Source organism: Alexandromys fortis, unplaced genomic scaffold, assembly GCF_014885135.2.
Source record: "Alexandromys fortis isolate MF-2015 unplaced genomic scaffold, M_Fortis_MF-2015_v1.1 scaffold_186, whole genome shotgun sequence".
NCBI classification, from domain to species: domain Eukaryota; kingdom Metazoa; phylum Chordata; class Mammalia; order Rodentia; family Cricetidae; genus Alexandromys; species Alexandromys fortis.
Genome location: NW_026068067.1, coordinates 2976523 through 3002484, shown reverse-complemented (window position 1 = coordinate 3002484; position 25962 = coordinate 2976523). Strand labels below are relative to the sequence as shown.

The following is a 25962-nucleotide window of genomic DNA, read 5'->3' as shown; positions in this document are numbered from 1 at the left end:
TCCAGCTGGGTGAACAGGTTTATTGTCGCTGCTGGAGAGCCACGGTTACCCTGGGGCAGTGGGGCAGTGGGCAGAGTGCTACTTGGCTGAACCCGTGAAGAACTGCTCAGAGCAAGAAAGGGATTATGGGCATGCGCAGGGGTGGGTAGTCACGGAACTCCTTCAGGTAGCTGCGGTGCTTGCCCTTGGCCCAGATAGTCATCTGGGTGAAGCCCACCAAGGAGAAGAGGGCCACTGTGGACAAAACAGGGTATCAGAATAGGGATGCCCAGCCAGAAGGGTAGGGCACTGCACGGGTACAAGGGACTCACCTGGAACACACTGTGTCATGATGGCAAAGCCGATCCAAGACCCCACCTGTGGACAGCACAATCAGGGTGGGGCACAGAGGGAAGCCCAGGGTCATATGTATCTCTGGGCAAGGAAGGCAGCAGTGGCCCCAGACTCAAGCTTCACTTCTCCCCACGACCCACCCAACCCTGGGAAGACGAAGGGAGTCAGTCCTCACCTCATAAGTGTAGTTGGGACAGGACACCAGCAGAAACAGCCAGGTAAAGGGGTTCTTGGTGGGGTAGGGGATCTTCCTGGTTTTGGACCCTGGCATGCAGAACAAGGGTAAGTCAGATGCCTCCCCAGCCCCAGCCCCAGCCCCAGCCGGCCACTCACCAGCTGGCCGCAGGTCCCGAAGAGCCATGTGGATGGAGAAGTTGCCGAGCTGGCAGATCTATCAAGGAGAACAGGGTCAGTCCAGAGCCCCTAGGCTCACCCCACCCGGCCACCTCACCTCACCACACTTGGTTTCCGCCCCAGCCTCTTTACCACAAAGATGGTCAACGCCAGCTTAACCTGCTGGGCTCCGTAGGCTGCAGAAAAGGCAGGAAGAAGAGCCCCATAAGACGAAGGTTCATGACGGGGCACAGGGCGAGGGCACTGTCTGGCTCCACTTACTAGGGGGTGTGTAGAGAGGGTGGTTGATGTAATAAGCCATCCATGCAGCAAAGCCCCAGTAGTAGGTACAGTTCTGAAAGAGAGCAGCCGAGTTAGCCTGGGGTGGGCAGGTGCTGATGGGGGCAGGGCCACAGAGTAAGGATGCTCACTTTGAAGATGTTCCGCAAAGGCATGGTTCCGTGAGAGAAGCGGTGCACAAAGAGTGTCTCCAGCAGTCGCTTGATGTAGTGGAACGAGTGGCAGATGCAGGCGAGGCTGGGGGGGGGGGGCTGACTCAGCTGGGGTTGATCCAGCCCTCCACTCTCCCACCCTCTTCTGGGCTCTACTCACTGCACCACCGTGTGCCGACTGGATGTGAAGTCATATTTGTGGCCATAAATGAACGGTACCCGGAAGTAGAAGAGCAAGTAGATGAAAAGGGGCCCAGCATACTCAGTCAAGAAGACCTGGGGATACCCAAAGACAAGGTGAGTAGCCCTAGGGCAGCTGGAGGCAGAGACCAGGGAAGGGGTCAGGGCTCACCGTCACCCAGCTGATCTGGGCCCCCAGGTCCCGGAAGAAGAGTGTGGCTGTGGTGCCCACAGGAAGCTTCTGCAAGACATCTTCATCTTTCAGGGACTTTCCCTCTACAGAGATCAGTCAGTATTCAGGTGCTGCCCTGGTTTCCTGACCCCACGCGCCCAAGGGAAAGGCTGCTGGACAGCTGTACTCACTGGGGTCCAGGCGGAGGGACTGGCGGGCAGGGTACCACTGCGGATCTGCTAGGAGAAAGTGAACGGTTGCAGCACCCAGTGTGCCTGGGTTCAGCCTGCCTCTCAAGATTCCCAGAACTCTGGGACCCTGGGCTCCTTCCACCCTGTGCATGGTGGACATGCAGGGCCAAACAGCAATAGGATTTTGTCCTTTGGATAACACAAGAGCATTCCTGCTAGCGGCCACACGGGGGCACCTGCCCATTAGGACGGGCCCTACTCGCTGCTCCACTGTGCTGACAGGATGGTATAGAAGTATGGGGTTCAGACTCACGTGTCCTGGTGAAGAGGTTCTTGATTTCAGCAATGGTGGCCTGAGGCTCCACCTGACAGGAAACAGGGTAGAGCCCTAAGAGAGCCTAGACCCATGATCTGGGGCAGGGGTGCCAGGCACAGGCAGGTCCCAAGCCGGCTGGCTTCAGTGGGGTATATCTGGCTTCCACCTCCTTTACAGACACAGGGCCCTTCCACGCTGCCTTGTCCCTTCCCCTACCAGGCAGCCAGCTTCCAGCCCATGCAGGGGCCACGAGCCAGCTTCCAGCCCATGCAGGGGCCACGACTGCTCATGGTTCTCAACCATCCTAGTGCTGCGACCCTTTAATACATGTGGTGACCCAACCATAAAATTATTTGTTTCTTCACAAGTGTAATTTGCTGTGATGAATCATAATGTAAATATTTGATATGCAGACTATCTGATAGGCAACCCCAAAGGGGTCAAGACCCACAGGTTGAGAACTGCTGCTCTAGATGAAGGTAATACCCCTGCATGCCCTCTGAAGGACAAGGGGACCACAGCCCTACAGCTTTGAGGAACCGGAACGCAGGCTCTTGGCACATCACCACAGGGCCACAGTCCTACCTTGTCCAGGAAGCACAGCTTCTCCCTCGTCTTCGCGTCCAGAATCTCCACCTCGAAGAAGAGAACCGCCTTTTTATGCTTCTTGGCTACCTTGTGGGGCATGGGCATGGGAAGACCATCGAGGCCCTGGTGGGCCTCCTTGGACACCATGCTCAAGCTGATATCCATGCCACTGCCGGCCCTACTTCTCTGCCTACCAGGCTGTGATGCCCACTGCCAGCCGCCAGCCCCCACCTCCGACCTCCCCTCACAAAGCTGCTCTGAGCTGGGCTGGGCAGCATGATCAAATTCTGCCGCGGTGCTGGAAGGAAGCCTGTGTCTGACCAGGCCCAGCCAAGCGTCAATGCCAGATGTAACCCGAGTGGCACCAGGGCCTAGCCCGGCTAAATATAAAACCATCCCAGCCGAGTCCCCCAGAGGAGCCACACCACAGTCCTCCCCTGGGGGCTACACTTACAGAGGAAGTTGAGTGGCCACAGACCCTCAAAAGTGCCAGGGGCAAGATCTCCCAGAGAAGGAAAAGAGTCCACAGCCTGTGCAGGGGTGGCTAGCCCAGTCCCAGTGCCCAGCTCTGGCTGACGGGTTACTAGGCCTGGGGAAATGCCAGCTATCCTGAGAATCTGTGAGAGAGATCACCCATTTCCACTTCTAAGCTGTAAGGGACACTGGATTATGTCCCTTGTGCATTTGTGTTGCCAGGGAGGTGACAAATTCCAGAGTCACTGGTGCAGTCCCATTCCTAAGTATGGAGAGGAAAGAGTGAGCAAAGCCCTCCACCCCCTCTACCCCCTCCACCCACCTCCTCACACACGTGGTTCAAAACCAGCTGCACAGCAGTCTGCCCATCAGGCCAACACCAATGTGCTCACCCGAGATGAGTCCTGCTCCAAAGCCTTCAACACACAACCCAGGCCTGCCTGTACCCCTGGGGTCTGCAGCCCCCAAAGGAGAAGCCCTAGGCTAGAGCTAGACAGTGGTGCTAGGAACGGAGTAAAGAGACAGCCCCCAGGGGATCTGAGCCATCTGCCCCAGAAGGTCAGAGAAGGCTGCTGGCATGATGTTTTGCACTGCCCATGCTGGCTGGGAGAGGCCTGAGGGCCCTGAGGGGATCTGCGACTTCTCCTCCTGAAGGAGAGGGCATCACAGGCCAGAGAAGCTGGCCACTGTCACCTTCATGCTCCCAAGAGCAAAGGCCAAGACAGAATCCTAGGACCTGTCCTCAGCCTGGCCTGCTAGGGGTCCCTCAGAGGATGTACATGGACCAATATGGTGCTGGCACAAGGGAAGTATGTGCGTGTGCGCATGTATATGTAGGAAGGCCCCATGGAGGTGACCCTACACAGTGAGGTAGCCCTATAGAGCCTGGGTCTGAGTTCAGAGCAGGGCTCCTATGCCAGCCAGTGGTGCCCAGGCCTGCTTGCCCATACATGCCATGCTACATCATGGACACAGCACAGAGATCACGTGCTATCAGCTGCAAACTGCCTCACCCTGTGGACTGAGGGGCAGATGACTGCACCCCACAAGGAAAATACCAGATTAAGAGCTGTCATACACTGGGACCCCACTAAAGAGAAACAAGAGGGAATGAGAACGTGAGGAATGAGCTGGAAGGGGCTAGGTGGCAGGGCCCTGGGCTGCAGGTGTATTAATAGTTGCTGGACCCCATGAGCACAATGCACATGCTCGGAGTCCATGTGAATCACAGGAAGGCGGCACAATGTCCACTGGGAGAGAAGGCCACAGAGTTCTTGCTGAACCACTCAACAGCTTAAAATACAACCAGCCCCTCTCCCTACTGGGCCAGCTGCCGGGGAGGGCTGAAACCCTACTCTCCCCTAGCTGGGGCTCTCTGCATCAAGGCCAGGAAGCCTGGTGCACCAACTGGCTACAAGTGGGTGGCAGGACAGCCGCATGGAGAGGACCACACTGAGCAGCCACCCCAAGCCACAAGGAGAGGAGCTGCCTGAAGCAGGTGAGTCAGGGGCCTCCCCGTCCTGCTCAGATACCACAGCCGCCTTCTCCCAGCGAGCCAGAGGTCATTCTTGCTGAGTTTTTTTCAACTCCCAGAGTCTCTAAAAGGATTTCAAATTCAAAAGTAAGATAAAAGCTATGTTAAGTACAGCAAGGAGGTTGGCTGGGTGAAAAAAGCCAGACTTTCAGGTTCAGAGTGGCCAGGACCAGACCAGGGCAGACAGCAGCCTGTTGGTGTCCTGGGGCAGCAGGAGGAGATGCTAAAGGACACCTGCTCTTTGTGGGTGATGCAAAGGTGTCCCAGTCACAGAGGTGGGGCTGCACAATGAAATGTGCTGACGGCCATGGTTGTGCTTTTGGGGTGGGGTGGTACTCAAGTGAGAAAGGGTCTGACTCTAACCCAGGATGGCCTTAAACTCAAAATACTACCTCAGCTTCCCAAGTGCCGGGGGACTGGCTGCCTACCACACCCCCCTGAACTGTGCACTTTTATTTACAGTCACAGGAACCCCCTCCGAAAGCTCTGGGACTGTATGTAGGGGCTCTCACAGTGTGAGGAGATACTATACCACCTGAGATACACCCCAACCCCTCCGAAAGCTCTGAGACTGTACGTAGGGGCTCTCACAGTATGAGCAGATACCGTACCACCCGAGTTACACCCCAACCCCCACAGACAACAGACAGGCAAAGTGTTCAACAACAACAACAACAAAAAAAAAGACAACACAGCTCCAGGGTTGTGGTCTCCAGGTGGGGGTCTCCCCTCTCCAGACGGAGACTGGGGAAAATCTATGTGCACCTCTTAGACCATGGTCCCCACACCATTCCTCAGCCACTCCCACCCCTGTCCTACACCTCTCTCTCTCTCTCTCTCTCTCTCTCTCTCTCTCTCTCTCTCCCCCTCCCTCCCTCCCCCCCCCCCCCCCCCCCCCCCCCCTGTCCTGCACTTCTCTCTCCCACCCCTGTCCTGCACCCCTCTCCCTCCCTCTCCCTCCCCCCCCTCACACACACTCACACACACACACATGTACACACACAGGCCAACCTAAAGTACAACCCTGAAGGGCATCCAGGTCTGGGGTCAGAGAGCACAGCAGGGTACTGAGAGGTGCCCCAGCCAGGGGTCCTGAACCCTGAAGGCAGGCAGCCAGCAGGCTCTGGCCCCTCCTGGGGAGGAAGCACCACAGCTGAGCTAAGGAAGGGAACCCTATTAGAGAGCTACAGATAAGGACAGCCCAGAAGGAAAACCTGAGTCCCCAGGCTGGGGGACCCCTGCTGCTGAAAGCACAATGGACAGGGTCAAAGACAAGGGCAGGAGCCCTGGCACAGGGCACCTGATGGTTCTGCGCTGACAGTTCCACTAGTCTGTGAAGAATTCTCACCCAGAGACTGAGATAACAAGGCCAGGCCCAGCCAAGAGCAATTCCTGCTAGCCCAAGGTCAAGGACAGCAAAGCAGACAGAGAGGCAGGGAGCAGACCACCCTAAAGGATGGGGGCAGGGGCGGGGTGTGGTGTGGTGTGGTGTAGCAGGCCTTGGCACTCCACTGTGTGGCAAATGGAGGTTCCTGGTTCTGAGACTGGGAAGCAGTACTCATGAGGTGGTCCCAGCCTGGCAGGGCACCGCAAAGGCAGAGAAGCCTGCTCTGCATCACCACCGCAGGGCTCCCACCTCCCTCCTCAGGCTAGTGGAGACGTCTCATCCCACCACCAGTTTTCAAACAGCAACCCCACCAGGCACAGTGACACACGCCTATGACCCCAACACTCAGCAGATAGACTCAGGATCAGCAGTTCAGAGACAACTCTAGCAACGTACCAAGTCTGAGGTCAGCCTGAGCTACATGAGACCCTGTCTTCAAAAAATATTGTATGGCTGCAAGTGGTACTCTAGTTCCTATGTGACCCACCGCCCCCTTGCAGTGTGCTCAATAAACTGTCCTGGGCCTGGCTGTCATTTCCTAGCACCCACAGTGGCCGCAGGTGGAGCAGAGCTCAGCAATAACCCCTCACAGCTCCCGCCACTCCTTCACCTCTCCAGGAGGCTTATTCTGTCCCAGACCACATCAAAGGCAGCCGTGTGGGATGAGCCCCTGCTCCCTGGATGTTTCTGAGCCTACACAGCACTCTGAGCTACCAGCCCTTACACGCCTGGCTCTGAAGTACCCTGCACTGACAGAACGGGTCAACTCACCAGGCTCCAGCCCTCAAAGAAATATGGGTTATCCCTCAATGGTGACCCAAGAGCTGATTAGGCTCTGCATAGCCTAGAGGTGGCAACACACACTCCCTGGGCACTGAGCTTTAAAAAGACCACTTCCCAGCTATATGGCCCTTGACAAGCTATCCACTTTTTCAGCTGCAGGGGAGGGGGGCTCTCTCTCCAACTGCCACCTCCCATAGTTAGCATAGGAATTGGAGATAACAAGAAAAGAAGAAAGAAAAGAAAAAGAAAAGCACAGAAACATTTAACATCTTCCATCTAGAATAAATGCTACCAGAACACTGGGCCAGGCTTGGTAGCACATGTCTATACTCCCAGCACAGGGAGGAGAGGGCAGAGGATCAGAAAATGGGAGGCCATACCAAGACTTTGTCTCAGAAAAAGAGAAAACACACAAGAATATCATATAATTGGATTGCTGTAGCAGAACAGTGGCAGACACAAGGGAGCCAAGGTCAGAGGATTGAAAGAATTATGCCCCACCCAGCTGGTGGCAGTGAGAGGGAAAACAAGCCACAAGGGGCCATGTGGGGGTAGGAGAGGAAAGGGGGCGGTGACAGCCAGTAGAGGCAGCAATACTTTCCACTGCCCCCTTGGCCAACAGGTGGAAGGAGAAGCCAGCATACAGTCCTAACCATTATGGTCAAGTAGGCTGGGACCCACACAGCCCCAAGCTCACTCTACTACCAGTTGCAGCAGAGAGACCTTGGGAAGCCATCGCAGCCTCCCTACTCTCTCCCTCCCAGGGCCTCGGGACAGAACAAACACTTCCAAGTCTTTCCCTCACTTCTCACTTCTAGGAAGCAGGGTCAAGGGGAAGGACAAACTGCAGCAACTTGTGTTGTCACCAAGAGTTGAGGGAAACCAAGATGGGGAAGTAGAGAACAGGGACAGAGCTGCAGTGCCAAGATAGCACATGCCAATAACCCTAGCCGTCAGGAAGCAGGGGCAGGAAGACCACCCGAAGTTCAAGGCCAGTCAGGTCTACAGAGGTCCAGGTCAGAAAGACCCTATCTAAATAATAATAATAATAAATAATAATAATAATAATAAATAAAGATAAAAATGATGTGAAGGAATGAAAAGGTTGGCCAAGACCTCTCTGAGTAAGCAAAGGACCCTAGGGAAAGGACACAGCCATTTCCCAACTAGGGAAAGAAGTTCCAGGCAGAGGCAACAGCAAAGACAAAGGCCTGAAGGTAGCACTGTGCCCAGTATGCCTGAGGAGCAGGGAGGAGACCAACGTGAGAAAGAATAGGAGGCCAGAGCACGGAGAGACCCAGCTGTCCAAGGCCTGGCGGCCATGGGGAGGGCCTTGGCTCCTACCTGGACTCCAAAGGGACTCACACAGAGTACATGCCAGTGCTCATCAAACAGTCTGAGCGGATGAGACAGAAGCTAGGAGACCAAGAGTGAAGATGGGAGAGGGTGAATAATGGCTGAATTCTAGACAGATGGACAGTGGAAGCAACAGATCCCAAGAGAGCCTCAAAGTGGGGACAAGCAGCAAGAGTGTGACTGCTGAGCCCAGCAGGAAGGAGCAGTCCCATGAAGGCCAGGCCGTTTACATGCCACAAGGACTCAAGGCACATGCTCTCTTCACAAATGTGGGCCCTCCGGCCTGTAAGCAAAGCCATGGCAGAGGAGCTCACGTTACAGGCCAGCTCAGTGTCGCCACCCAGTCTTCCAGGTCAGCCACTAACATACACACCTAGAACTCTGGGCATTTAACTATGGAACCTGCTCGATGGCTCTAGATGGGGACACTGGCAAACAGTTACAACCCTGCCCAGACACAACAGCCTAGGAGTGCCTCTCCTTTTGTGGCCCAGTAGCCTGAGGACACAGGAACTAAGTGTCTTGGTTACTCATCTCCTATTGAGTTAGAACCAAGACTATGCCCAAGGTTTTCTTATAAAAGAGCATGGCCGGCTGTAGGCAGGCAGGCAGGCGTGGTGCTGGAGCGGTGGCTGAGAATTTACATCTTGAAATGTAAACACGAGGCAGAGAAAGCTAACAATCCTGTGGTGAGGGCTTCTGAGTCCTCAAGGTGCCCCACCCCGTGACACACCTCCTAACCCTTTCCAAACAGTTCCACCAACTAGGGACCAAATATTACAATATGTAACCCCGTGGGGGGCCACTGTCATTTAAACAACCACAGCAGGCTTCACGTAAGCAGGGTCCACAAGCTGAGAAGCACAACCTGGTCACCTGGGAATAAATGCCTGAGCCAGGATGTCAGCCATGTATGATTTCAGTGATGCACAGAGCAGGACAACCCAGCCACAAAGCCAGAACCTCCATGTGGCTACCAGGAACCCCGGGAAAAATTCAGAGCGCTGTCCTTCAACCAGCTATTGTAAGCACCCATGAGGCAGGAGGGTATGTGCACTCTTCTTAGGGATACTGCAAGCCCAGAGGACAGAGACCTGATCCAACATTGGCCTAAGTAAACACGGGGCAGACAGCTTACCAGTTAGATAGACAGCTTCCCCATGTTCACCTGAGACTCTAGCTCAATGTTTTTGGCTTCTGTTCCCTTTTACTTTCCAGAAATACCCAGTAACCCTAATGTTACGATAGCTGGTGACTGGATGTGGCTGCCAGAAAGCCATCCAGGCTGCACCTGCTCTAGCAAACTCGTCCTCCCAGGGTCTTGGCATCTGGCTTCATTTCTCCAGGCTGCACCAGGAGCAAGGGAGCAGGTTCTTCACTACCAGCCTGTCTAGGGGCAGTACTGGGAACAGGTTGCCCAGGACAGGAATGGCAGAGACACTGGCCACCTATACTTGGCCTGTAACCAGGCCTTGGTCTCCAGTCCCTGTGGCAATGTGACAGGAGCCAGGGTCTGAACACCATGTCCACAGACTCTCAATTCAGGACTGGCACCAAGTGCAGAGGCCCGCAGCAGTGAAGTGGGGGAGGGGAGGAGACGGAAAGGGCGGGGGAGGAAAAGAAGGAAGAGAGGAAGACTGGACTACAGAGAGCTCAGCAGGCGGATACCGGCCACCAAGCCACACACAATTTTTTTTTCTGTTGGAGATTTCTTTTCTGTTGTTTTGTTTTGAGGAAGGATCTCACTATATGGCCCTGACTGGCCTAGAAGTGGCCAGGTAGACCAGGCTGACCTTGAACTCAGAGCTCGACCTGCCTCTGCTTCTGCCAACATTTTTAAGTTATTTTGTGCTGTGTGTGGTGGTGTACACCTTTAAACCCAGAATTCTGAAGTCAGGGGAAGTTAGATATCTGTGAATCTGAGGCCAGCCTGATCTACAGAGTGAGTTCCAGGTCAGCCAGGGCTACATAGTGAGATTCTATCTCAAAAAGCAACAAAAAGCTGCATGGACCTCTAGCACCACCAAGGGGTAAATAAATAAAAATAAACAAAATGAGATGTGGATGAAGGGTAGAGCATTTGGCTAGTATATGCAAGGTTCCTAGGTCACATCCTCAGCATGGCAGAGAGGCAGGAAGAAAGGGCACCCAAGATCCAATTATCCAGAAGGCAACTCACACAGCCACACACAAAGCCACACATGGGGGTGGGGGGGGGGGATACAGATACAGCACACCTTACCTTAAAGGGGCAGTCTCCTACACAGAATGCAAGGGCTGACCCATATTTCTTGACTCCAGAACCCTATGTACCTACCTCTGCTAACCCAGTCCGGCATAGTGAACTATACCCAGGCCACCTAAAACCAGAGAAGCCAAAGGCAGGATGGAGCAACAACCCCATGTTTTCCTACAGGAGGCAAAGGCCACCCCCCAGTCTGGGAAAGCAGGGGTGTCTCCAACACTAGGTAAGGTCAGACAGGCAAAGGGGAATGTATATGGGAGGCTCTAACTCTCGGGTGGGGTTGCATGGAAATTCACAAAGACTGCTGTGGGGCTAAGCATGGTGGTACACGCCTAGAATCCCAGTACTGGGGCAGAGCAAGCTGCATTCAAAGCTAACCTGGGCTACGCAGCAAAATACTGTCACAAAAGAAAAAGATTGCTATAGCGCCACCCAGTGGACTGACAGAAGAACCCTGCCCTAGTTGCCAACAACAGCTGCCCAGCATTTACAGCTTCAGAACTCCCATGGAAAGTGCTGAGACCTACACTTCACAGGCAGAACACCCTGAACTCAATTCCCAGCACTACAAAAAAAAAAAAAAAAAAAAAGAAAGAAAGAGAGAGAGAGAGAGAGAGAGAGAAAAGAAAAGGAAAAAAAAGAAATCTTCCTAATGGCTGGGCTATATCTCCGTAGACAGCAGTGCTTTAGTTGTATGCAAGGCCAGGGGTTTTATCCTCAGCAAAAAATAAAACACTTCTTCCCCACTCCGGGCCAGATGGGGCAGCCATCTCCAAACACCCCTATCACGCTGATATGGCCCACCCAGAAGTCCTCCCTTGCTCCCCTTCCCTTTCCCTCAAGGGCATGGCCAGGCGGTACACAGGTGCCCTCCTGCTCTCACAAGGCTGCTAGACTGAGACGTCACCGTCACCCTGCTGATAAGAAACTGCAGCTGGGGAGCACAGTGTCCAGCCAGGACAAGGCTTTTGTTCCTTAGTCTGGACGTGGCCTCACTGTGGGAGCTGCAGTTGTCCTCCTCCCAAGTCGCACCCAGGCCTTCACACTTACCACACTCTTGCAATTGGTGATCTAATACAGACCCTCTCCATTTCTGGACAGGAAGACTCTGGCAAGCCAGGAAGCTAAACGAAGCCAAAGATACCGATCCGGGAGGATTCACAACCTTCCACTGTCTCCACCCACGCCAGCAGGCAGGTGAGTCTGCCCATGAGCTCAGTTCGCCAAACAGTCCTCTAGGACTCTAGGATCCTAATTCACAACTCTTTTTTTTTTTTTTTTTTTTTTTTTTNCATCCATTATCCTCCTATTCACATTTTTTTTTTTTTTTTTTTTTTTTTTTTTTGGTTTTTTTGAGACAGGGTTTCTCTGTGTAGTTTTGGAGCCTGTCCTGGAACTCGCTCTGTAGACTAGGCTAGCCTCAAACTCACAGAGACCGCCTGCCTCTGCCACCACGGCCTGGCATCACAACTCATTCTTTTAAAAAAGAAATTATTTATTTATTTATTTATTATGTATACAACATTCTGCCTCCATGTATGCCCGCACGCCAGAAGAGGGCGCCAGATCTCATTACAGATGGTTGTGAGCCACCATGTGGTTGCTGGGAATTGAACTCGGGACCTCTGGAAGAGCAGCCAGTGCTCTTAACCACTGAGCCATCTCTCCAGCCCCTCACAACTCATTCTTAAAGAAAGATTTCGCCTTTACTAGTGATCCCTTTTTGCATGTGAAACATCAAGGCCCATTCAGCTCTCTGGAGATTCAGCCAGGGAAGAGAGCTTGCTAAGTATATATGAGGTCTAGCTTCAAGCCCCAGTATAAAAGAGAGACAGCAAGCAAATGAATACAGTAAACAGTTCTATATAACACGGGAAGGTAGTGTGGCATCAGAAAAGGAGAAAGGGGTGTAGAGCTTGCGTGAGACAGGTGCGGTTTTTCTACATCAGTTGTAAAGAAGAGACAAAGGCAGGTGGAGCTCTGAGAGTGTGAGGCTAGCCTAGCCAGGCCTACACATGAGTAGCAGGCCAGCCAGGCTACAGAGTACATGGTGAAATTCTGCTGGGGTGAGAGGGGGAGGATGGCACTCCCAGACCTGAAGGATTAAGAGCTTACAGGCGGCCATCCTCAAGGGAAGACCAGCTGTGCAGAGGCCCTGAAGTGAAGCGTGGCCTGGAGCCATGTGCATGACAGAACGGAGAGGTGTAAACAGGAGGGGACAGGCAGATGGTCCCAAGGAGGCTGAGGATTTGGTCTTCTACTGTGAGTGGGAGCTATGGAGAGCTCTGGGCAGAGGAGAGTAAGGCCTGGCTTGAGTTTAATTTTGTTTTGATTTTTGACATAGGATCTCACTGTGTAGCCCTGTCTGACCTGGAAGTCGCTCTGTGAGTCATGCTTGTAGAGCTCTGTTGCCTCCTGGGTGCTGGAACTAAAGGCTGCACCACCACGGTGGCCCCAGCTCTGGCCTGAGTTCTTGAAGGATCCTTTAGAAAGAGTTAGTAGAGCCGGGCACTTGGGAGGCAGAGGCAGGCGGATCTCTGTGAGTTCGAGACCAGCCTGGTCTACAAGAGCTAGTTCCAGGACAGGCTCCAAAACCAGAGAAAAACCCTGTCTCGAAAAAAACAAAAATAAAGCTGGGCAGTGGTGGGGCACGCCTTTAATCCCAGCACTCGGGAGGCAGAGGCAGGCAGATCTCTGTGAGTTCGAGACCAGCCTGGTCTACAGAGCTAGTTCCAGGACAGGCTCCAAAGCCACAGAGAAACCCTGTCTCAAAAAACCAAAAAGAAAGAAAGAGAGAGAGAGAGAGAGAGAGAGAGAGAGAGAGAGAGAGAGAGAGAGAGAGATAGTAGTCTGGGGACAGAGTTCAGCTCAAGGCTAGGAAAACAATTCCCTCAAAATACAGCAGTACTAGACATGGGGAAATGACGGCTTTAATGAAGAAAGTGGCTAGCTCTGGCTAACAGGCCAACCTGGCCACTACTGGGGTGTCACTGTTGCTTTTGTTTTACTTTTGTTTTTGTGACACCCCCCCCCCAAAAAAACCCTAACTATATAGCCCAGGCTAGCTTTAAATTTTCATTCCCTCTGCCTCAACCTAGAGTGCTGGACTAACAAGCTTGCTTACATACTTGCTAACATTTTTAACTGATTTGGGGAACAAAAATCAAAAAAACCTATTTCAAGACACATGTATGCAAATGGAATTCCAACATCTGGGTCTACAGACTTCTGGAACACCCCTACAGGCCTGTCAGTTGACACCCCAGCTGCTCCTGGCCTCAGGGACCCAGCTGAGGAAGGGCTACTGGGTAAGACCCTCCTCGGATCAAGCATGGCAGCCTGGCGTTAGCCTGAGGGGGGCGCTGCAGTCAGATGGACAGAGGGCAGAGGGAAAGGACAGAGACAGGTAAGTGGCTGAGGAGAGGGAGGCACTGCCTGTCATTAAACAGGAGAGAACTCTGAGGTTGGAGGGAAGCCTAAGCCGAGACTCAGGTTTGGGCATACTATTTGTTTTGCTAGTCTGGAGTTTTTCATTTCCAGTTGTGCAGATTAGTTTTGTTGCTGCTGTTTCGTGTGTGTGTGTGTGTGTGTGTGTGTGTGTGTGTGTGTGTGTATTTGTGTGTGTGTGTGTGTGTGTGTGAGTACACACATGTGTGAACGCCTGGAAGCTACGCATTCCGACACTGGGAGGCTAAAGCAAGAGGATCTCAAGTTCAGGCCAGCCTGGGCTACATGGCAGAAACTTTATCTCAAAAATAAAGAGCCAGGCAGTGGTGACACACGCCTTTAATCCCAGCACTCGGGAGGCAGAGGCGGCAGGCAGACCCCTGTGAGTTCAAGACCAGCCTGCTCTACAAGAGCTAGATCCAGGATGGGCTCCAAAGCTACAGAGAAACCCTGTCTCGAAAAACCAAAAACTAAAAATACACCTGGATCTGGACGGGGCTCTGGGTGTGGCCTGAGGTGGTAGGGTTCTTGCCTAGAAGACACAAAGCCCCAGATCCCATCCACAGCACCAAAAAAAAAAAAAAGTATTATCCCTATTCCCTATTTCCTGCTTGAGCAAAAATGACAGTGATTTTTCCCCCACCACACACGGATATTTGTGTGTAGCTGTCACATAAGTTTACACAGGCCAGAAGACAAACTCAGTTGTTATTCAGCCTTATTCTGACAGGCCTCTCACAAGCCGACAGCTCACTGATTCCAACAGTCTGGCTGGCCACGAAGTCCCAGCTTGGGGACCACAGGCATGCATACGCCATTTTCACATGGGTATTAAGGGTACAACTCAAGCCCTCATGTTTGCATGGCACACACTTTACCAACTGTGCCATCTCCCTAGCCCCCTAAACACTAAAAATACTGTTTATTTATTTATTCATGCATTTATTTATTAAGAAGCATGTGTGTAGGTCAGAGGACAACTCTGTGGAGCTGGTTTTCTCCTCCATCTTTACTTGGGTTCTAGGGGCTCGAACTCTGGTCCTCAGGCTTGCACGACAAGTCCCTTTACTGCTGAGCAATCTCAGCAGCCCTCCCACCACCTTTTCTTATATTTATTTATTTTATATGTATGAGTGTTTTCCTGCATGTAAACATTAATGTTTACATGTGTACAATGTATGTTCCTGGTGCCTATGCAGGTCAGAAGAGGGTGTCATATCCCCTGGAACTAGAATTACAGATGGTTGTAAACACCAAACTCAGGTCCTCTGTAAGAGCAACAAGTGCTTAAATGTGGAACCATCACTGCAGGCCTTCCCACCACCACTTTAAAGGTGACTTGGAATGAAGTACTTGTAAATGAAATTATCTCTAGACTACTGTTCTGGAGATGTTATGTAAACACTGATGGGATTCTGTTAGTCTATAACATCTGAACAGTAAGTTAATACCAAAATACCATTGCCTTTAATTCCAGCTCTCAGGAGGCAGGCTAGCCTGATCGACAGAGTAAGTTCCAGGACAGTCAGGGCTACACAGGGAAACCCTGTTCCAAAAACAAACAAACAAACAAACAAAACAAAACCATGCCAGGAATGGGTGTGGTGTGGAGACTTGAGGAGGCTAAGACAGCAGCATCAGTGGCTTCTAGAGAAGCTGGGGCATCTGCCTTGAGGCTGGGTTCTCTCCCCTCCCTCCCAGCACCCAGCAGCACTTCACGACCAGGCCGGCCTTCCCTGCAGATCAGATGGAGACTGTGGCTGTAAGGCAAGCTCTGCTACAGGCCAGGCTTGCTCTCTCTTGGTCCCCTGTCTCTGTTACCAGCACAGCAGGTACCTCACCTTCTTAATGCAACCACCAGCTGAGTTCACAGACATAATGAGGAAGGCAAGAACAGAGTTGAAGTAAACTCCACAGTTCCTCAGAGCACACTCCTGAGTTATCTTCGAAGGAGATGTCCACAGCCAGGGCCACTGGTATACCCAACACCTAAAAGGTTGAGGCAGGTGGATTGCCAAGTCAGCCTAGCTTACATAGCAAGACCCGTCTCAAAAGAACTACCATAAAAGGCTGGAAAGTTCAAGAACCTGAGTTGACCTACAGGGAGAAAGCCAAGAGTTTAATTCCAGAACTGAGAAGGTATAGGTAGCATTGTCGTGATTATGAGGCTATCCTGGGCTACACAGTGAGACTCTCTCAAGAAGAGGGGAGGGAGGGTGGGTGGGTGGGTGGATAGTTGACATCACTCATAGTGAACTCAAGTCCCAGTCCAGCCCTAATGCCAGCCCTGTGGCAGCTTCAGGACTGACCAAGGCGTCAAGCCAATGTTTGGTACTGCACCACTCAGCTGCTGAGGCTGACTGCAGTGGCCTCCTTCACAGTGACCTCAGTTCCAGTGTTCCTCAGGGAAGTCTAGGTGAGAAAATCCCACAGCCCAGAAGCCTAGACCCTTCCCTCAGCAGGGGAAAGAGAGGGCAGAGAACCCGAAGTGCCTCTTAAAGGCTGGGTGCTGGGGGCAGGAAGACACCAGTGGAGCAAGTGTGGCTGCAAAGACAGTGTAGAAGGACCAGGAGCCTTGGACTAAGGAAGGTATAGCTGTAAGAGTGGGGGGAGGGGTATCTTCTTCCCGGCCCCTGGAGCACCACTAACTAGTACATGGCACCATTTTCAGAAAAAACAAAGTATGTATGTCAGAGCTAACAAGGTGAAGCATGTCAGTCACGCTAGCACTCAGGACACCGAGACAGTCAGGCCATACCGGGATAAGTAAGTTCCAGGAAAGCCTCATCAATGGGAAGGTTAAGCTGATTATAAAATGCTTCCCAACTTAACACTAAAACTTTTGCTGTGAGTCAGGCAGTGGTGCATGCCTTTAATCCCAGCACTCAGGAGGCAGAAGCAGGAGGATCTGAGTTTGAGGTAAGCCTGGTCTACAAAGTGAGTTCCAGGACAGCCAGGGCTGCACAGAGAAACCCTGTCTCAAAAAACAAAAAAAAGTGCTTGCTGCTCCTGTAGAGTTCCATTCCCAGTGTCCAAGTCAGAATGGCAGCTCACAATGTCCTGTAACTCCAACCCCAGGGGATCCAAGGCCCTCTTCAGGCCTCCAGCTCTAATACTGAAAAAGAAAAACCAATAAAGTAAAGAAAGGGGAGGGAACGGCACACTCCAGAGCACTAAAGTGAGGCTTGACTGTCTTCACAGGGACAGGATCCCATGTAGACTACGCTGAGCACACTCACAGTGAGAGCTGCCATGCACCCTGACCCTGGGCCACACCTCTAGTGGGATTCTAGGGAGATGGATCATGTGGCTGCCCAGAGAACTTGCCCTTGTTGTGCTCTGTGGGTCAGTGGCCAGAAACAGACTCTCATCACCAAGAGATCCACAAGCTCTGAGGTCAGCTGGAAACTAGAAGGGAGTCAGAGCAGGACACACAGACACACAGACACACACACCGGCCCCAGGGAGAGAAAAGATCAAGACACGACATACACACTAGGGAGAGAAAAGGAGATCAAGAAAGAGAGGGAAAACTCTCAAACATTACACCATCTGGGCTGGGAATGTGGCTCCATAGAGCTTACCTAGCACAAAACCCAGGGCTCCATCTTCAGCACCAAATAAACACTTCATGTTGGCACACAAGGTACTAGGAGGATCCCAAGTTCAAAGTCATTCTTAGCTACAAAATGTATTCAAAGCTAGCCTGGGCTACAAGAACGCCTGTTCAAAAGGTATATGTATGCAGCAGACATAATCTTAGCACGCAGGAGCCAAGACAGGATCACAAGTTTAAGACCATAAACAGGCAATATCCTGACTTCAAAAAATGATAAACACACCTGCAGTGAGCATGGGCACATTTTCCTTACCCTTATGTCCTGACATTACAGAAGACCTGCACACTCCTTCAGTGAAGATCACAACAGCTTTAGAAGGGACTTGAGAATGTTAGTTTTTCTTCATCCTCAGGGGTGCTAGAACCAGTCCCCAGAATACCAAGCAACAAAGTGTGCTTCTGCTAGACCTAAAGATTCTGGTACTGTGTTTTGACAGCACCCCCAAAGTGACCTTCCCCAAGGCCCTCACAACCAGAGCTCCACCCGCCATCTACACATGCACACATGAGTCAGACTCTGGCAGGGTCCTCCAGCTCCAGAGGCTGCCTGTGCAATGCGTACTTTCTTCCCTACCTGACTTGACGGACCGGGACGCCCACACCCCAGTCCAGGGGCATGAGGATTCAGAAGGCACCAGAAGGGTACCTGAACACACTCAAAGGACAGAAGAGAAGCTCCGCCTGCAGCGAAAGCTAGGCACAGCTTCCAATCTATTTCCAGTACTTTCCTCTCTTGCAAGCAAGGGAGAGGCTGAAAATAAGGAACAGTGGCCCTGTGCCTTTCCAGTACAACGGCTATGCCAGGACCCCCAAGAACTTAAAAATAACCTGCCCTAGATGTCACACATTAGGCAAATCAATAGGTAAGAGTGTCATCATCCCTGGTATAAAGTCCACACATCCCTAGGGAAGCTACAAACTCTTGCGCTGTCCTGCCAGCCTGTCAACATGGGCTCCCACAAGGAGGCTGGGCTCTAGACAGTGTCTGCTCTCTCAACAGGGCTCAGAGTAAGGACTGGGGCAAGGGGACAGGCCAGGGATGAAGACAATCCCAAACCGGTGGTCTAAGTGCTGCAGGATGCTGGCCAGCAGCCACCCATCTGTCAGGGCAATAATACTCAAGAGGATATTAGTAGTCATCCAACCAATAAAAGGAAATAAAAAGACAATTTCTCAAAAGAAGTACAAATGGCCAAGAAAAACAAAATATAGGTCAGACTTGGTGGGCACACCTTTAACCCCAGCGTTCAACAGACAGGGGCAAGAGGAGCTCTGAGTTTGAGGCCAGGCCAGCTGGGCTACACAGCGAATTCCATGCCAGTAAGGGCTTCACAGTGAAAACCTGGCTCAAAAAGAAAACCAGATGTGGTTGGCATAACTTTAATCCCAGCACTCTGAAGGCAGAGGCAGGGATTTCTCTGAGTTCAAGGCCAACCTGGTCTACAAAATGAGCTCCAGGTCAACCAGGGCAGTTACACAAAGAAACCCTGTCTCAAAATACAAAGACAGACAGACAGACAGACAGACGGACGGACGGACAGACAGCTGAATGGCAGACCCTTCCTGTCCTCATGGCTGTTCCAGACCAAGTGTACTCCCCAACGTCATGACGAGCAGGGAGCACAGAAGCATGGCACTTCAGGCACACACAGACACAGACTTCCCTTTACCTAGTGATTTATAACTGGGGTTTTGGCTGCAGCCAGGAAAAATGCCCAGTACCTCCCTCCCTCAGCCCCAGGCACTGGCATCCTTATCTTAGCCTCCTACCTGAGAAAAGTCAAGGTAAAATAACCATGCTGAGGACAGGCCAGGTGGCCCCAAAAGGCCATGTCCTTTACCATTACATGCCCACTCCCTCAGTATATCATCACCAAGGGTGACCTGAACTCTGCCACGTGACAGTTATGAGCATGGTTTCACTATTCTGTGCTTTAGTTTCCCCGTATGTCAAGTGGGGATGAGAACCATACCTGCTTCACATAAGTGACAGGGCTAGACCACAGCAGTATGGGCAGAAGGACCGGAGTGAAGAACAGTGGCAGAGCAGGCTTAGCATGCTGCAGCCTCTGGGCTCCTCCCCAGTCCCAGGATGTAGTGGTGCCAGCCTTTAGTCCTAGAACTCAAGAGGCAGACAGAGCTCCAGGACTTCAAGGCCAGACTGGTCAATACAAGGAGTTCCTGCTAGGTAGGGCTGCAGAGGAGACCTTGTCTGTTAAAAAGGGTGTAGGGCACAAAAGAGAAACTGAAGGCACTGAGCACATGCACCATATGGCTTTACAATGACTATGATGGCCAGCTACACTCTCACAGCTGGAGTGAGCATCCCCAACTGTTAAAACATTCTCATCTGTCACTATCAATAGCACCATGAGGTGTTAAGACCTGAACTTGACCAACCAGCTTCCCCACCCAGCCAGACCTGCCTGTCAAAGGGCAGGAGTCCCAACCAAAGCCAACAAAGTTATCAGAATTAGAAGTCTGTTCTGGAGCAGCTCTACGCAGTGGCCAGTGTGTCCAGGCCACTAGCTCCTCTCTACTCAGGAGTCAGTGAAGCAGGGTTCTGCTGGGCTCTGGGGGCCTCTAAGTTACCCATAGCAAAACTGAGCTAACAATTGCACATCACGGCTGTCAGCTCAGCTCCTCCCAGAGTCCTTCGGCCTCCCCACCTTCATCACTGTGACTCAACCTCCTCCATATACATCCATCCACCTTCTCTTCAAGTCTTCTGCTCTGTGTGACCCAAAGTCTTGAGGTACAGGTGCTGGGCAATGCCAGGTACTGAGCTAAGTAGACACTGTGCACCTAACGCTCGCCAGAGCACAAACACTTGGAAGGGACGACCATAGTAGAGATGGTTATCCCTGGGACTCATCAAGATGCAATCAGGGCAGGCAAGGGGGTAGGGAGCTGACTGCAGTACCAGCCCCTTTTCAAGGTATGAACATCCCCTCGGTGGCCAACTAAGCTGCCAACCTGATGTCCCTGAAAATGCAATAAAGGCCAATACACATTCTTCCAACTCATTATGACATTTCAGGATAAGAAGGCTAGAGGTTAAAAAATTTGCCCATGAGGACTAGCTAGTTAGCTAGGTTAAGAGCACCGGCTGCTCTTCCAGAGGACCCACATGTCAGCTCACAACTGTCTGTAACTCCAACTTTAGGGAATCGGATGCCCACCAACTTCTGGCCTCCAAAGACATCAGACACACTCATGTGGTTCAAAAACATATACAGGCAGGCATAACACCCATACCCATACCCATAAAATAAAAATAAAATTATGCGCCAATGGGCTCACCCCTGCCAGAGGCAGAGGAGGATTTCAGTCCAGCTCTGCTGCAAAACCTGCAAGTCTTGCTGTCTTCCCAGGACAGAGAATCAGCACAGCTAACCCAAGTCAGGGACTGGCCCAGGGAAAGCCCCTGCCCAGGGTCAGTTCCCACCTGTACAGTCCAAGTGTTCATGCTGCAATCACCTGCCCGGCTATGCTGAGCAGAGGACCATCTTAAGGATTCTGCAGGGAAGATATGTAAACTGAACCACTCCCTGCCCCCCTGGTATGAGCCACACCTGTGATCACAGTCCGAGGTGCTAAACCAGGAAAGGTGTGAAAGGCTCGTAGCAACCGAAGCTAACAGCACACACCTGCACCAGCACAAAAAAGAAACCTAAAAGGAAGCGTAGAGGTTCGTGACTTTAATCCTAGCACTTGAAAGGCAGGGCAGGCTGATCTCTTGTGAATTCCAGGCCAAGTCTGCCTAAAAGCAGTATCTCAAAAAAGTAAAAACAAAAACAAGAACCTAGACGCATCACACACACCGTCTCCTGCACGCACAGTCTGGACGATATTCCTAGCCTCGTCACGCTGCTCGCTAACACTCGTGGTCCTTTCACAGCCAAGCAGGTTTGGTTCCAAGGAGCAAGCACAGACAAGCTGAGAGGTTAGCCAATCCATGGAGTCAAGCCACTGTTGCATCAAAGGGCCACGCCAGCACCCAGCCTCAGGCCTGCCTCCGCGTGCACACAGGTCTTCTTTCCCTTCACCTATCACCCACCAGCTTTCTGCCTCTGAACAATTGCCTCAGAGCACCAAGTATGGTGACACATGTCTGTAATGCCAACAATCAAGGCCGGGTCAGGAAGAACACAAATTCAAGTCGGCCTAGGTTACACAGTGAGACCCTGGTTAAGAATCTAAGAGGCAGGTGGAGCTCTGAGTTTGAAGCTAGCCTGATCTAAGCAGCAAGTTGCAGGTCAGCCAGGGCTACACAATGAGACTCTACATCAAAAAAAGGAAGGAAGGGAGAAGGGGATGACAAGAAAAGAGAAAAGAAACAGGAGAGCCAGAGCGACAGACAGTGGTTTATAGGCACTTACTGAGTTTGGATCGCAGAACCCACAAAACACCACAAGCCTGTGCCCCAAGCTATGGTGGACAGAGACGCAGTCCTGGGTATTGCTGGCCTCCAACCTAGCTCCAGGTTCAAGAAATGACCCTGCTTCAAAACTCAGGCCAATAATAGTAAAATGCACCAACACCTTCACCTTCCCTCTGGCCTCTGCACAGGTGCAGGTGTGGCATATACAAACACACAAACAATGATAATAATAATAATTGTTTTAATTTTAAAATCAAGGGCTAGGATCCGGCTTGGTGGTAGAGCGCTTGTTCAACACATACACAGAAGACCCTGGGTTCCAATGTCTAACATTAAAAACAATAAGTTTTTTAAATGCCTCTTGACTTTGAGAATTTTCATACTAAACCCCTGGAGGGTGCCAGCCAAGCAGAAACCTGCCTGAGGCAAGGTAATAAACTGGTCCAGAATGATCTGTAAGATGGGTACCTTTATAGCCGGTATGGTGGTCCACACCATTCCATGAGCTTGAGGTCAGTCTGGGCTACAGAGGCTTGACCTACAAGGACAGACTCCGTGAGATTCACAGGCAGATTTACAAGGCAGAGTAGCCGGCTTCAGCTACCACAGGGATCATCTCCAATGTCATCTCCACTGGAAAAACACTAATTAAAAAAAAAAGACCTGAGCCTAGGACAAGCAGCTCTCATACCAACCCTGCTGATTTATACCAAGCCCACATCCAACCTGTTCTAGAAGTTTCACCTCAGCTAGGCCTAGGCTATGGAAAGGATTCTCTTTCTTGGTAGATAAGCTATGAACGGAGCTGATAGGAAATTTATCAAAAAGCCACAGTATCTCCTCCAGGTCGAATCCTGTCCACTGTGCCTTGGCTCTTCCCTGTTGTCACTGACTAACCGTGAACCATTGTTTAGAGTTGCTGACCTGCATGCACATTACGTGCACCTGGTTTATGCAATGTCCAGAGGACAGAGGAGTGTGCTGGAGCCCTCGAACTGGTGGTACAGACGGGTTAGACACCTGTGGTGTTGGGAACTGAACCTGGACCTTCTAGAAGAGCTCTTACCTCTCTGATCTATCCTTCCAGGCCCTGAGCACCAAGTCTATCATATTAGCGGTCCCTCAGGCTGGCAGTGCAGCTGAGTGCAAGATCCTGGGTTCCATCTCACCAAGTCCAAAACAGCCAGTGTACATCATAGTATCCCAGGTGTGTGTCTGTGGACAAAAAGTCTTTCTTGAAAGTCAGTTCTCTCCTGCCATCTTGTGTGCAGAGTGCAGAGATCAAACTCAAGCAGGCCTTACGCCTCTACCAGATGAGCCATCTCACTGTGTCCACGGAAGCCTTTTGAGAGAGGAGGCCTTCCCGAGGACTGAAGGCTGCCTGCGGGTAAAGGATGGACTCAGTCCTTCAAAACATCTATTATTTTGCTTTTCTAATATACATTTTTAGCTAAGCATGGTAGCATATGCTTTTAAACCCAGCTCCTAGAGAGACAGATGGATCTTTGAGTTCGAGCCTAGCCTGGTCTACAGGACTAGGGTTACAGAGAAAACCTGTCCAAAAAAAAAAATTCTGTGCACTTCTAATCCCAATGCCTTCCCCTCCAAGCATGAGCCACCATGCCTGGTTTCCGCAGTGCTAGAGATGGAGCCCAGGGCCTCCTGCATGTGAGCCAAACATTCCAGAAATCTGTTCTTCAATGTTGGTATCTGACACTTTTCCCCAAGATCTTAACTGAAAGGATAGCTCCCATTTTTATTGATCTGCACCAAGAGTTCCGAAAACTGGGCTAGAAGATAGTGGATGCTCCCATCCCAAAACGATGGTCTCCGGGGCTACTGGACAAATGTCGACAGGGAATAACAAAACACTGCAAAATAACTTTTCCCTCCAAGGTCACCTTGGCTTTCTGTTTATTTGGGGGGATTTGTTTTGTTGTTGTTGTTTGTCTATTCTGTTTGGTTTGGATTTTTGAGACAGGATTTCTAGCCCAGGTTGGCATCAAAGTCACTATGTTGTTGAAGATAACCTTGAACACCTGATCCTCTGCCTCCATCTCCCACAGAGCTAGAACTAAGGGCGTGTGCCAGCTTGCCTGGCTTTATTCCATGCCAGGGATTCAATCACATAAGGAAAAGTCTCTACCAAATGAACTGCAACCCTGTTCCCCAGTTTGGTTCTTATCTGCCTCTGTTGTGCAATGCTGAGGTGGAACCCAGAACCTCATGCATGCATGGGAAACAAGGGCTCCAGCGCTGGGCTACCAGCAGCCCATCTAGGGCTGAGAAACACGGCAAAGAAGAGACTGAAGAACACTGGAGCCTATTTCCAGGCCAAACCAGGAGCCCCAGGTTATGCTCAGGTTCCTAGAACCAAAGCACCCACCTCCATGGTCCTCAAAACCTACCCGGCCTGATTTTCAAGGAGCAAATTACAGACTGCAAATTCCGCCTTCTACCAGTACTCTTCAAACTGAACACGGCTTCTGCCCCAGGGCAAGGGAGGAGGAGTGACAGGGAAAGCACTTTAGGGGGAAACAAAAACAAGAAACTTCCTTTTGAAAGCACAGAGTTGGGGGAAGCATAAGGATTACAGACTCCCACCTCCTGGCTCTTGTCACCTGTTAAAAAAGATAGAGCTCTTCTAGACTAAAGGTGTCAAAGGACCTGGGGAAATTTAAAATAATTATAATAGCTTTACAATATTATTATACTTATTACATATAAAAATAATCAAAATAGAGATCACTAAAAGTAGTAGTATTCAATTTGTTATAAAAATAAAATTATCTCCCATATATTGGAGATTCCTAAAGTATTCCAATTTCCAGAGACAAGAGGTGGTTGCCAGGGTCTGGGAAAGTGGGAAATGGAAAGATACTCTATGAGTGTAGAGTTTCAATTTTACAAGATTAAAAAAAGTTTAAGAGGCTTGCCTAGCAGGTGCAGGGCCTTAGCTCCATCCCTAGCAATACAAAGAGCTGCAGAGATGGGGGCAGGGGAACAACACACAACCTATTGGACAGTGGTGAAATTTGAACAATATGTAGACTTAATAATGCTGATTTGTACAGTAAAATGGCTACCGAGGAAAATGAGCAAGTTTCATCACAATGTGGGGAGAAAGACAAGCAATCTCTTAATTTCCTAGCTCCCATTTATGGAACCACTGCATGGCTTGTGGCTAGGAATTATGCCTTTGAAATCTTCGTTCCCTCTCTCTGTTCTGCAGATACTAGTTGGGACCTTTCGACAACTCACTTGACAGTTCTAACTTTCACCTACATTACCAGTAAGAGATTAAGTAAGCATCCAATCTCAGTAGGACAAAGATAACAGAATCGTAGTAAAACTAACGCATCCTTTCCATGAATGTGAGCAACCGGCTACTGTTTTATGATAGTTACTTAAAAGTCAGCAATAACAAAACTAGTATCATCAGTTTGATCGAAAAGAGAATCCCAAGACTTTGTTTTAAGAGGAAAAGGGACCCAAGACTTAGAGTCAGAAGGCTTAAGTTTCCAGAATGATCTTGTGCGTTCAGACTTCTTCCCTAGAGGTCACCGGCTGCCGTAACCAACTCCCTCGCAGCCCAGGCATCAAGAGCGAAGAGTGGGTGCGAAGGTCGGAAGAGGCAGGCCAGCTGCAGAGCCCCTTCCTGAGCCCCGGGCGCTGAGGCCGTGCAAGGGTTGTGCAAGAGAATTGCTCGCACCAAGAACAAGTTCTCCGCACTGCACTTCTGAACACCTGCCACGCGGGCCACCGAGGATGCTGCAAGGAAGCTGCAAGCTTCTCCCTGTCCCTGCAAGATTCTAAGAAAAGGTATCCCCCAAAACGCCGGGGTAGCAAAAAATACCTTCCTGCACATGCGCAATGATATTTACCAGCAGGCCCCGAGCACACCGCGCCTGCGCCATCGGCGAGGAGCCGGGCCATAATAGAGGGTCCCGAGGCCCCGAACGGGACTGTGCGGTCTGCGGCAGCCACGGCCCGGGCCCCGCGCCGCTTACCTCGTAGTGCTTCATGGCTCCTCCACAGGATGGCGCCGCTCCGCTGCAGCTCAGGTGCCGCCCGGCCGCACAAACACTGCCCAGGCACTTAACGCCGGTAGCCGTGCTCCACTAACTCCGGCTCCGCCCCTCCCTACGCGCGCATCGCGCGGGCCAAT

The 25962-nt window shown here is 51.3% G+C and overlaps 1 protein-coding gene across 2 annotated transcripts; it reads right to left on the bottom strand.

Moving 5' to 3' along the window:
* Tecr (trans-2,3-enoyl-CoA reductase) lies at positions 1–25962 on the bottom strand. 2 transcript variants are annotated; one of them, XM_050120754.1, is made up of 13 exons: positions 25805–25962; positions 2563–2613; positions 1975–2026; positions 1662–1706; positions 1471–1574; positions 1279–1394; positions 1098–1203; positions 949–1021; positions 820–863; positions 667–724; positions 509–597; positions 312–357; positions 1–234 (listed from the first exon to the last, which is right to left on the bottom strand). In XM_050120754.1, exons 1-13 carry the CDS (start codon positions 25817–25819, stop codon positions 107–109), a joined length of 927 nt encoding a protein of 308 aa, XP_049976711.1. In that variant the 5' UTR covers positions 25820–25962; the 3' UTR covers positions 1–106. The 2 variants fall into 2 exon arrangements, with proteins under 2 accessions (XP_049976711.1, XP_049976710.1); XM_050120753.1 differs by lacking the exon at positions 25805–25962 and having other exon boundaries at positions 2563–2745.

What these genes read in the sequence shown, in the direction of transcription:
- Tecr (XM_050120753.1), bottom strand. Translation starts at nt 2,730, where the DNA reads ATGGATATCAGCTTGAGCATGGTGTCCAAGGAGGCCCACCAGGGCCTC. An exon ending in AGCTGTGCTTCCTGGACAAG is followed by an intron (nt 2,027 to 2,562) that starts GTAGGACTGTGG and finishes GTTTCCTGTCAG; the next exon opens with GTGGAGCCTCAGGCCACCAT. An exon ending in AGTCGGCACACGGTGGTGCA is followed by an intron (nt 1,204 to 1,278) that starts GTGAGTAGAGCC and finishes CCCCCCCCCCAG; the next exon opens with CCTCGCCTGCATCTGCCACT.